This window comes from Chiloscyllium plagiosum, unplaced genomic scaffold (assembly GCF_037043375.1).
Source record: "Chiloscyllium plagiosum isolate Xiang-an unplaced genomic scaffold, Cpla_swu_hap1 HiC_scaffold_11, whole genome shotgun sequence".
Lineage (NCBI taxonomy): Eukaryota > Metazoa > Chordata > Chondrichthyes > Orectolobiformes > Hemiscylliidae > Chiloscyllium > Chiloscyllium plagiosum.
Window position 1 is genome coordinate 34,623,288 of NW_028270149.1, and position 13,618 is coordinate 34,636,905.

Here is a 13,618-nt window from a genome sequence, read left to right on the forward strand (position 1 = left end):
TGTTTTCTTTGCACTTATAAACAATTGACATGACAGTACTGCACTTGAGAACTATTATCATTTCAAAATCATACCTCCGAATTTAATATCATCAGGAAATACCAATAAATGTGATGGTTGTTTCTTTACAAATAATCCCTCTATAAATAACTATTTATTATAATGTTATACAATTCAATAATTATGTGATTAATAGACATTGACAATTAATTATATTGTAGGTTGTAGATTAGTCATTAATTAATTTTATCACCTTGGAAATGATTGTCTGAATCAATCCAAACATATGGCTTGGAAGTCTCTTTGTACAACTGCTTTTAAACGTTTTAAGCAAAATAAATGTGAACAGCCTTAATTTAGTTCCTAATAAGTATAAGTCTGCAGCATAAAACTGTGTTAATTTGACAGTGTTCCAGAGAATTTCTATCGTGGAAGGCAATATTCTGAGACAAAGATTTGGACATATTCTGATGGAGCTTTACCCTGTATCAACTGTTGATCTTGGCGTGCTCAATGTCATTCAGGAAGTCAAGCATCTTTTGCCTCAATAAGCACAAAATTCAGTGTATAAGTAATGATTGCTGCATAGTCCCATTTGTGTTTAAGTTCCAAAATAAAATGTGTTACAATCATTTTGACTGACCTTCCAATTAACCTAGCCTGCAACATAAAACTTCTGAAGTTTGACACTGTAAACGTAAGTTTAGCAATTAAAATCAGGTCAAAAGGCTTGGAATTGATGAAATGGAAAAATCCCCTCGGTGCTGTAAGGAATGCTCTTCAGTGATAATGGTGCAATGTCAAGCTGAAGTGAGAGCAGCTCAGACAGAGCATCCAACTCAGGGATACCATTATTGCTTTACAGAAGGCTACTATACTCTATGGCAAAAGTGAGGACTGCAGATGCTGGAAACCAGAGTTTAGATCAGAGTGGTGCTGGAAAAGCACAGCAGGTCAGGCAGCATCCGAGGAGCAGGAAAATCAACATTTCGGGCAAAAGCCCTTCATCAGGACTATACACTATGCCACAACAATATGGTGACAGGCATTTAATGTAAATAGGTAGTTCAACTTGCATACAGATAAAATTCAAACAATAATTTAGTTAAAGGAACTGTTCATCCGATCCTATTAAAATATTACTGAACTTCAAAGAAATGCAATCAGTTAGCAGTGTTGTTGCTAATATTAAGATTCTATCACTAACATGTTGTCAAATTAGCAGATATTTTCTAGAAAGAAATAATTGGCTAAATTTTACCCATCTCTGGCTCAGCTACCAGCTTTTCCTGAGTGGCCAGGATTCTTGGCATGGGCAAACCTTACTTCGGGAAAACATCCCAACAGCAGTGGGAGGAGGTCTGCAATCCTGCATTGAACTGCTGTAAAATACAGGCCAATCATTCGGAGCAAGTAGAACTAAATAGAGGAATAGCCCCTCTATAGCCAAGATCATCAATTGGTATCTAGCTAGGCTTAAAAGGCTGAGATGTTAAAATGCTGTTGGTGCATTTCCCACCTTTCATAACATTATTGGTGGGATCCAACATGTACTTATAAACATCAGGCTTGAATGGCATCTTGTCGTCTGCCCAGGAGAGTGGATGACAATTGCAGAAGATGCGGGATCTGATCATTTTCTGGTGATCAGTAACTCAAAGCAACTTTAACTTCCACATTACCTGCCTCTTTCAAATGTACAAAATGAAACTACCTTGAAAAATATCTGTTAGTTGGAGGAGACTTTTATTCAATGATAACTTGTGGAGAAAATTCAGAATACAGAGGGTTAACCTGGTCTTGTACTGTTTATCTTCCATTGGGCATAATAAATGTACTACTGGAGTCAATTTTACCAAATGTCATTGAAAATGATGGAACAGTGAAAAGTTTTTTTGATTAAAAGGCTATATACGTGATAAATATTATTTCACTAATATTCATCTTATTTGGGTTGAAAATAATAGAGAAGTAATAGAGGATTTCGAAATTAGTCATTCTACAATCATTACTGGCTATATATTTTAACTGCCTTGGGGAATCCAGGTTTTGAGTGTAATGTCAGTTTCCAGGTTTTGAGACTAATAGCATGAAGGTGATACATTTTACTGAGCTTGTTTCCATGGTCACACTGAGCTCACTCTATTTTTGATATTTTGTGTTTCCAATTGAGGTAATGGTAAGGACTATCCTCTATACACCAAAATAGGATTTTTTCTGGAAGGGTGAGATTAAATGGACTGAAAGATATTCTTTGTCGGAACTTATCTTGTGGCAATTGAAAACTTGAACATGTACTGTAGTGAAGAGAAAAAGAAAAATCACAAAAATATCAATTTAATAAATAGTTCACGTAGAGGCTTGATTAGGTTATACCTTCTGAAGCCCTTGGTTAGGAAACAGATTTGACAACATTCTACATGGATTAATTGACTCGAGGCAATCCTAATGGGAAATGTTACTTGCAGGCTCTGGCTTAAGGGAAAAAAATATTAGCTCTGGTTCTTTATTGAAGAATAGGATCACAATTGTTTAGTTGCACCATTTACAATGTTTATACTTGAAAGTACATATGATTGCAATATTATTATTGTCAATCCTTTCATTCATTAATGGGATGTGGGCATTGCTTCTAGGCCAGCATTTATTATCCATCCCTACTTGTCTAGAGGGCAATTAAGAGTTAACTATGATGTCATAGAGGCCAGAGCAGAAAAGAATGGCATATTTCCTTCCCTACAAGATACTGGTGAACCAGATACGTTGCCATAACGATCAACAGTGGTTACATGGTCACTGTTAGGCCAGCTTATTATTATCCCAGGTTTTTCAAAATTTAATTTAAATTTTACCATTTGCCATAGTGGGATTTAAACCGATGAACCTAGAAAACTAACTTTGAGTTATAGATTATTAGTCCAGTGACACTACCACAATACCAACACTTTCCTTTGTTATTGAGATGATGCAGAATCAGGTCCATTTAGAAGCTATCAATTATCAAAGTGGAAAAGCCAGCAGTAATTCTATGAATGAATGCAAGGGAACCCAAAATGGAAATGAAATTAGAATAACTATGATATTTTTAAATAACTTTTGCATCTCAAAAGTTACCGTGTGTTACCGTGCATTTAAGATTGCACGGTCACAACAAACTATTGGTCTTAATTTAGTGCAAAACAAGGGCAGCATCGTAACTCAGTGGTTAGCACTGCTGCCTCCCCACACCACAGACCTGGGTTCAATACCCACTCTTGGATGATTGTCTGTGTGGAGTTTGCATGCTCTCCCCGTGTCTGCATGGGTTTCCTCCCACAGTCCAAAGATGTGCCTTGAGGAAGGGTTACTCGACCTAAAAAGATAATTCTAATTTCTCTTCTCAGACCTGCTGAGCTTTTCCAGCAACTTATGATTTTGTGGAGGCTAGGTGGATTGATCATGCTAAATTGCCCATGATGTCCAGGGATGTGCAGACTAGGTGGGTTAGCCATGGGAACACCAGGGGTACAGGGATAGTGTCTGGATGGAATACTCTTCAGAGGGTCAATGTGGATTTGATGGGCTAATGGCTTCCTTCCACACTGTAGGGATTCATAAAAACTTCCTTGTATATCCTTAATATATTAAAACTCGTATTTATGCAGTCTTCCTACCAAATCCTAAGATTACAAATTCCTGTGTCTACACGAGGACAAGTGCAAACTTGTCACCCTGTAATTATATTCTTCTCCAATGGAGAGGCATGGCAGTGTCACCACTGATGGGTTACATAATTGCTCAGGGTATATGGTTATAACAGAAAGATCGCATTTCGCATTGCAGTAGCATGGGCAGGATTTTTATGTTTATCGCATCCAAGTCCTGATGCAGCTGAACTTTCAGGAATTGGCCAGGAAGCTGAAATCTTTGGTGGCATTGTCAGGAATCTATTGTTTTAGGTAATAGTTCTGAATGATGACATTAAAGTTGTACTAACCTCCACACAAACTGATGATGCCATACAGTTTTTCGGTGCAGTCTACCACAAGTTCCTGATGGAAACAGACTTTCCATCTCTGGCTTCTTAGATTTGTTATATTGGCTAATTCATTCAAGCCATTGGTATCTCTTGCTATCGTACAATATGCTACGTTTTCTTGGGCTTGATAAATGAATCTTCTTGTTAAGACTCATCAAATCTATCTGTAACAGTGACAATTAGATAGGCCTATAGACCCAGATTAGAAAGGAGGATTGGTGGCAAAGAACTGTCCCAACCACAAGCCACCAGCAGTTTGCCTTCAGAACTGAACATAACATCTGTGCTAGACACCATTGCTGATTCTTGCAAGATGATGGTGGTAATTTGACCCAGGCGATTAAAAAAATCTTTCTGAAGACATTTCATTTTTCCATTTTCAGAACATTACTGCTTTAAGATGTAATAGCAGCCAAAACACAAAAACTAACAAGTGGTTGGAACATTAATGGGGGCAACAACAGGGTAACAGTAGCACCCCAGAGGAAAAGCTTCATCTAAGTGTTGGTTAGAGATACAGGGAAAAGAAAAACAGCTTGAATCTGGAAGAAGATTAGATTAGATTAGATTACATTACATTACAGTGTGGAGACAGGCCCTTCGGCCAACAAGTCCACACCGACCCGCCGAAGCGCAACCCACCCATACCCCTACATTTACCCATTACCTAACACTACGGGCAATTTAACATGGTCAATTCACCTGACCATGATAAAAGCTGACCAAGATAAAAGCTCGCCACTCTGGGAAGAGAGAGAGAGTTGTTGAAGAAGACTGCATTTTAAAATGATTGAGAACTCTGAGAGTTAAGTGAGATCCTAAGAGGAAGGATGAGAAAAACTTTAAATAATGGTGCAAAAGGCCAGGCCTGGTTTTAATGCCAATCCACTTTGCAGTTAGGTGCATGAGTTCCCAACCTGGACTAAACTGCTTCAACTAAGAAACTCCTGGCCTATCAGTTTGCAGGGAGAACTCTTCCAAAAGGTAAATGTGCATTTTTGTTTGTCAAATTAGGATCAGAGACCTTTCTCCCAACCTGTTTGGAACGTCAGGACCATTATATCTGTGGATGGATTAGTTTATAATAACACTATAAAGTTAAGAACAACATTCATGACTTTTAAAAATACTTGCTGAAATATAATAGCACCTTTTGTTTAATCCCCCTCTTGACATTCAAAAACATTCTGGATCGTGCCTTGCCATAGCCAGTCTCATGGTGATGGGTCAGTATTCATTAACGTAGTATCACATATCCAAAGAAACAAAATGGAATGACAATGACAAAAGTGAGAGTACAAACTAATTCTCATTGTCAGGACTCTGTTAAGATTGATTACCATCACAGTGGACAGCTGATGGTACACTTCAAGCACCTGGTAATCAAGGAGACCAGATAAATTCATCATTGAACCCATACAGTACACATACATTAATGTGAGATGATTGGAAGGACTGGATATGTTGAGAAGCTGGAGGTGGAGGGGATGCCAGGAGGCATGTAATCCCAGGTAGGAATGCAACGCAACCCCGGGGTACCATAAAAATAACTTTGGAACCTCGACTTCCCTTTAACTGGAGGTCTGCAACAATCCCTTCAGGCACTGCTGGTTCACATACTGAGCAAGTGCCATGGCTTAGCACACATTCCATCCATTGATGGTTAAAAATTGTATCAATGTTGTAGTAATGCCAAGTGACTCTGATGTGCATGGGTTAATGAGGTATCTGTAAAAATCATGCTGCTAATATCAAATACTCCATTAAAATGATTGCAAGCTGAATGCCAACAGGAACAGGGCAGTCGGAGCTGCACCATGATTTTCAATGTGTTACTATCCGGCACTAAAGCCAAAAAATCTAATTTGTTAATCCTTTTGCATCAAATGTTTTCTTTGCAATTTGAATCTTCATTCAGATATAGTTCAAATAAATTTAATTTGCATATCTTGCACATTAAAGAATTCTCAATAATTTAAAATTGATAATATATTTGTTCAACTTCATTCAATAACAGTTCAGCTTTGATGAATGAAAAATTGGTCATGTTTTTGATATTTATCTTGGAAAGTAATTTATGCAAACTCTTCACTAAACCAATTGTTGCCAATAGTTTAGTATAGTACCTGATAGAATATAAGGGACGGATGAATAGGATGAAAAGTCAGTTAGTTAGTTTGACTTGTGAAAATATGAAATATGTCTTTTGAGACAAACAGCCTATAGCCTATTTCATGTTCCTAACATTGATTACATTTTTATTTTAAATGTCCAATCTTACAATGAATAATACCTTGAGTTCAAAAAGATAACAGCAAAAAATATTGGATTGATTTTTAAAAAAAAAATTACCTGTTGTCAAAGAGACCATCAGTGGGGAGTACATGTGTGTTGTCTTTCCCAACCAGGAATTTTATTCTATCATAGAAGCGTCTTGGGGGATGCAGGGGAAAAGGCAATTGACTTTGTTGGATCAGGTCAAGAGGGTCAGGTGATCCTTGACAAAGCTGACCAGTGTAACAAATTGTTTGTTTGCAACAGTCTGGGTCCATACAGTCTGTTAAACCATCTGGAAAGAAAGAATGAAATATGAGGCAGTGTTTTAAAAAATGAATGTTTTGGTTCCAAGATAATATTATTTTTCTTCTGCCAGCATGGTGTACATAGTGCACTGACACAGGAATTTTCCTTTCAATTCTAAAATTAGCTCAGGGCTGTCAGCTGTCTTACCTCCATCCATTATGTGCTTTAACTTGTTACTTTTGAAATATCTGAGGTGCATCTTATTGAACAATTCACTGCTCTTGCTGATAGTACTGACTGTTATGTTTTTGCCAAGTTGTCTGTATAACTTATTTACCTGATTTATCACAGTACAATATAGAGATGACTCTAGTTCAAATTCCTAAATGATTTATTTGTAGAAATTGGAACATCTCAAGTTACAGAAGTTTCCAAACAATGTGGTCTTTGTTGGATACTAGATCCTTTCTGGAACTCTCTTTGTGGAGCCAGTTCCAAGACGCTCTAGCTCCACCAGATTATTTTCAGTCAATCAAATAGAAGAGGCTCAGTACCCAGACAAAATAACCAAATCCAAAATAATTAAATCACAGAACAATGTATTGACTTATCCTTGGATGTAGTTTCTTGGTGAACAGGGAATCAAGGGATATGGTGAGTGGGTAGGAAAATTAAATTGAAGTTCAAGATTAGGCACAAATGGCAGAGGGGATTCAATGGGCCACATGGTCTAAAGCTGCTCCTATATCTTGTGCATTCTTGAGAATCTGTGCTGATTATAACTTTCCTAGTTTTTTGCATATTGTGTCAATTATGTCAGCTAAACTGATAGTTCAGCTAAGAGCTCTGTGGTAAAGACATCATCTATCCAGGTTATTCTAGTTTCCCTTTGTTTGCTGTAAAACTGTAGGTTTAAGAAAGTCATGAGTGTAGATGCTGGAGATCAGAGTGAAGATGTGTGCTGCTGGAAAACCACAGCAGGTCAGGCAGCATCCGAGGAGCATAAGCTCTTTATCAGGAATGTATGTATGTAGTATAATAGAAGCATCCAACTTAGCAAGTTTCACTGGTTGAGCTCATGATTGCTCTGTATGGTTTCTTTCAAGGTCCCTTATGTCCATTGAAGGTACACTCCCAAGATCATCCCCTACTTGAACATCTGCCTTCCCCACCTGTCCTTACCAGCCAAGTTCTTCATACATGCTGCAGCGTCCAGCCAAGTTGGCTGGTGTGTAACTGTAAAGTTATCCTAAATTTCAGAGTCCATTGCTGAAAACCTTCTTTGGGGCTGGCTGCAATCCGAGCTCTGGCCACCACTCATGTTGGTGTAGGCGAGACCACAAAGCTGCCAGCCTTTTAATGGTTTGACAGCTCTCAAAATTTGGATTCCTCTCTTGATGAGGGAAGAAGGCCCACCTCAAGCCAATTAATGTTGCAATGTTATTAGACAGGATCATATGCATTAATGGGAAAGAACAGTCCCAATTTGAAAATCTACAATTCTGGCTGAGAAAGATCTCTTTTCAGATCCTCATAGTGTCTTCTAATTTGTCTGTTTACAGTTTGAAGGCGGTACTGTTATTCATTAGCCGTTTTGAGCTCACAGCCTGATAGAATATCTCAATTTTTCCTGTCCTGCTCTCTGTAATGAATAGAACTGTGAGATGCTTCTTTTGTTATTTATATTGTACTTGTCTTCACTACACCAGATGCCCCTCAGTTATGACAATTACTTGAGTTTTCACTGTTTATTATTCAAACTCAGTTCTATAAGTTTTTTTAACATTAACTGATCCAATTTAAAAAATATCACAATAAGAGTAGCTCAAAATACTTAGTGGCTGTTTGCACAAGCTTTTTATATCTCTTTCATTCAACTGAATTCTCACACACTTCTGATGTGGCATGAGTAATTCAACAATAATTTGGGTGCCCTTTTCCAAGTAATTACTTTATATTTCATAGCTCTCAGTATAGATTAACTTGCTTCTTATAAAAATATCTCCTTAGGTTATCAATGATGATGACAGAGCTCTTCTTTTCCAATTTGCATCTGACAACAGTACTGTAAGCATGACAAATTGGGCACAGTGTTGGGTCAGTAGCAATGATACCTGCCCCAAGCTACAAGGTTCCACTTTATGAATCCAAATTCAGTAGAGCATGAGCTTCATAAATGGTACTTTATTCTCAAAAGTTGAAATTCCAGTTTCAAGTCTACCAGACTTAAGGGCATAAACGTGTCTTGACCGCAATGGCTAACAGTGAATTTTCAGCCCATTTAAATTCCACCTGACTGTCTTTTCCATTTCGATAAATTTATACCCTTAAGACTCTGTCAGATTCTCATTGACTGTTGATGGAAGATAACCTTGTCAGTTTAAATCAACATCATGCTAATCCAGATTTTCCAAAAGGAAGCAATTGCTACAGCATACAGTTGGTATCAGCTTTCTTAGTACTTTGAAACAAAAATGGAACATCACTTGCATTATATTCTTCCTATCAGAACAGCTTTATAAAATGGCTCCCCAAAGTGAAACATGAAGGCTTGCTATTATTATGGAAATAATTGCAGTAATAAAATGATAATATAGCAAAATAATAGAAATAATTGCGCTTCATTGAAAGGTGAGTTGGACGACAAGTTGTAGTGACTGCACATGCAGCAGTAAATTCAACAATTGGGAAGTTAAAATCAGAGTTGACCTGTTAATCAGGAGGTTTTGTGATAATGGTTTCTTACTGAGACACTCATTATCATGAAATGCCCACTAAACACATCAAAAACATGTTAGGGCTTCTTTATCATTAAGCATTAATTAATTATTAATATGAGTTAATTATTGATTACTTTATAACAACGCTCTGAAAATCAGCTTATATATGTTCAAGCTTTTAGATTGTAATTTTGTTGGAGATTTTAAAAGTGGAGATTATTTTTGGCAAGTCGTGGAAGTTAAGAGTATTGCTTGACCCCAAGCAGGTCAACAGCAAAGAACAATTTCCTGAAAAGGGTTAAAAAGAAACTAGAGATTTTTCAGGCCAATATGGAACACACCTCAATGTGAACTCTACTTTTGGTAAAACTATCAATTAGCATGTAGTTCTCACAGCTTTATTTTTTTGCTTGGAATGTAATAACCTATATACACATTAACGTTGGAGTTGCCTAACTGCAATGAGAGCTGGCAATGGTGTGACAGGAATAATTGCAACATGAAGTCCCACCATTGCCAGCTCTCATTTTGTATTCAGAGACCTTTTAATGTCATTTTCCATTTTCAATACATGAATTCGTTTGCAGTTAGGCAATTCCATTCCCAAACTTTGGGTCAGTATTTTGAGTTTCAGTGGCAGGCAAGTCATTATGGTTTGTTTTGAAATTGATTCCAGTCATAACAGACTACAGAATGCCTTATGATGGTTTTTGAGAACAAGGACATATTGCCCTATTGTGATATTAAAGGTACCACAGTGTTCATGTGTATATAGGTTATTACATGCCAAGCAAAAAAATAAAGCTACATGCCAAGTGATACTTTTCCCAAGAGTAGAGTTCACATTGAGGTGTGCTCAGTATTGATCTGAAAAATCTCCAGTTTCTTTTTAACCTTTTTCAGGAAATTGTTTTTTGTTGTTGACCTGCTGTTGAACAACTTAAGTCAGCTGAAAATAGTCATCTGAAGCAATGTATGCATTTCACAGAGTCATAGAGATGTACAGCACAGAAACAGACCCTTCAGTCCAACTCGTCCACGCCGACCAGATATTCTAAATAAATCTAGTCACATTTGTCACATTTGGTCCATATCCCTTTAAACCCTTCCTATTCATATAGCCATCCAGATACAATTACGACATTTAAAAGATATCAGCTGCCACCACTTCTCTGGCAGCTCATTCCATACTTGCACAATCCTATGCACGAAAATGTTGCCCCTTAGGTCCTCGAAGAGTTACTTGGCGCAAACTTAATCTGCTCCAATGCTGCCCAGCCCTTCTAAGAAATTCTGGTAGCTTTGTGGGCGTTACAGTGGCACATTGGTTAGCACTGCTGCTTCACAGCACCAGAGACCCGGGTTCAATTCCCACCTCAGGCGATTGACTGTGTGGAGTTTGCACATTCTCCCAGTGTCTGCGTGGGTGTGCTCCGGTTTCCTCCCACAGTCCAAAAACGTGCAGGTTAGGCGAATTGGCCATGTTAAATTGCCTGTAGTGTTAGGGGCAGGGGTAAATGTAAGGGAATGGGTCTGGGTGAGTGGCGGGTCGGTGTGGACTTGTTGGGCCGAAGGGGGCCTGTTTCCACACTGTAAGTAATCTAATCTATGTCCGTAAGAAATGAGATATATAGTAATTGGACACATTTATTGAAGCCAAATGCAGTTTGTAAACTGCTGCAGTCAAGATTACAACCAGATTTGTTAGGGATAGTTTCTATTTCTAAATCTCAATTATTTCCAAGCAATAATCAAATACATCTATTTGATACAAATACATCTGATACAGCATTTACAATATCTATCACTGAGGGGAAAAATACCTTACTCCAATTAGCAATCAACACTTTCAGGAGACAAGGGGTAGAAGGATTAATGGTGATGGCAATTAGCAAGGAGGTCGAAAAGCAATTTGCAGGTGACAATCGCATTACTCTGTCATGGAAGGTCCGCTTTTATTTCATAAGTGAGCAGTAAGATGAAATCAGATTAGAACTGCCACAAATTAGAAACTATTTGCTGAATTTTCCCAGTACCTGAATGGTGTTGGTCAAGGTGCTTGAGTTGGGAAAATATGGTGAGTTCATAAAAATGAGCTCCTTGAAATTTGGAAAAAATAATGCCTGATTTTCCACTTAAGGTTTAAGCAGCAAGGTGAGAATCTCACTAGTGAGCCGTCAGAGGCCTATTTGCATCTTTTAGTGGTTTATATCATCTCATTTATTTGAAATTTGCTAGACTCTCATGCAGCAAAGAGAAATTACATGGCAACAATTCCCAAGATAAAAGCAAGAACGGGTAGCTATGGCTCCAGCTCTTCTGGGCCCCCATCTTGGCAACAGTATCCAACATCTCAGGGCATGCTCCATGGGCAGTGATTGCCTGCAACCTCTGTCCATTCAGGCTGATATTGGTCACACCAGTCTCACCGCATCATCATTATGGCTCATCTCTGATCCACTTACCATGTAGTGCTCCACTTCAATGTTGTACTCTGTGCTGCAAAGGCACAGAGAAATTACAGAGGAACAATTATGCTGGACAGTCTTGTAAAAACACCAACATCCAGGGGCTGCCAACAGCTTCCAATAAAAAAGCTGCAACAGAGGGTTCTTTCAGGACATGGTGGAGGTACAGGATACCCACATCTTTTGTCCATTTGTTCCAGATGAATGAGATGCATTGCCATCACAACTTTCAGATGTCCCTGGAAATCTGTCCCAGAATGATGCCATCTGCTGAAGGGGAACTTGAAACCTCAAAGAGTGGAAGGACATCAATCCCGGTAGCCACCAAGGTGATAGCCACGCTAATTTTTTAATGCAACTGTTGCTTCCAAGGATGCATTTCTGACCTGTGTGGGATCTCTCAATCCTCAACTGAAATATATCAAGCCTGTTACTGATGTAATTTGTGCCAGATCACAGTACTTCATCTCAATTCCTCATGAAAAACGTAGCAGACTTCGCAAATGGGCAAAATGCTGGTGACAACACATGTGTTGACAGCACCATATCAGAATGTTGCAGGCTTCATCAATTGAAAGGTGTTGAATTTTAGCACTGTATAATCCATTTGCGATCATTGATACTACGTGTTAGAAGTCTGTGCCAGGCATATTGGAAGCTGCCATGCCTTATCCTTGAGAGCATCAGATAGGACCTGGCAAACATAGTCTGGGGTAATAGCTACTTGCAGGTAAATTTACATTTGGAAAGTGGGAGTCTTTTAAAAGTAGTATCATGAGAGTTCAGGGTCAGCATGTGGAGGCTAGTACAATTGCAACATTTGCAACATTTAAAAGGCATCTGGATGGGTATATGAATAGGAAGGGTTTGGAGGAATATGGGCCAAATACTGGCAGGTGGGACTAGATTGGGTTGGGATAGCTGGTCGCATGGACGAGTTGGACCGAAGGGTCTCTTTCTGTCCTGTACATCTCTGTGACTATGACTCTGTGACATGCAACTCCAGTAATCCAAGGGGAAAAAATCAAGAGAATTCTGAGAGTTAGCAGGAAGAGATGTATTGTTGCAACAGACCCAGAAACAACTGCTACTGAGAAAATAAAACTAAAAATCCTGGTTCTGTGGGAGCTTGACCCCACTCATTCAGGCTGCTTCTATTGTTCCAACTTTAAAAATAAACAAGGCTTCACAAACTGTTTACTTTATGAGTTTTTGATAGACATGTCGTCACCTTAAAATCTTCCTTTGAAAAAAGGACAATCAACCTCTTAAAGCCATAGTATTGCCACAGGTGCCACAAAATATCTTTGGCAGATAGGATTAAGAAAAACTCCACAGTATTTCTCAGTATATTAAGAGAAAGTAGGAAGAGTGGTGCATATTAGAAACCTTTGCATGAAGCCAATAGATGTTGGTGAGGTCTTAAATGAATACCTCTCATCTGTATTCACAGATTTAATCCAGATAAATGCATTTTGGAAGTCTAATAAGGTAAGAATATACACAATGAATGGTAGGTGCCTCGGGAGTATGAGGAATAAACACACATTGGTGCAGAAATCCATAAATCCTTGAAGGTGTCAAGGCAGTTAGGCAGGATGGTGAAGAAAGAACAGCAGGTCAAGCAATATCAGGGAAACAGGAGAGTTGACATTTCAGGTTGACTTTTTCCAGCTCTATACTTTATTGACTCTGACTTGCCAGCTTCTGCAGTCTTCACTGTCTCCAGGATGGTGAAGAAGGCATATGGGATACTTGGAGAAAGTGAGGACTGCAGATGCTGGAGATCAGAGCTTAAAAATGTGTTGCTGGAAAAGCGCAGCAGGTCAGGCAGCATCAAAGGAACAGGAGAATCGACGTTTCAGGCACAAGCCCTTCTTCAGGAAACT

General features: G+C 38.6%; 1 protein-coding gene across 8 annotated transcripts in view; it reads right to left on the reverse strand.

Annotated features, from left to right (window-relative positions):
• tenm1 (teneurin transmembrane protein 1) overlaps nt 1–13,618 on the reverse strand; it is a 2,430,772-nt gene that overhangs the window by 146,798 nt on the left and 2,270,356 nt on the right. For all 8 annotated transcript variants that reach the window (XM_087991975.1, XM_087991977.1, XM_087991976.1 and 5 more), the window contains one exon: nt 6,371–6,587. In XM_087991975.1, coding sequence (XP_087848101.1) covers nt 6,371–6,587 — 217 coding nt within the window. The remainder of the gene's footprint in view (nt 1–6,370; nt 6,588–13,618) is intronic.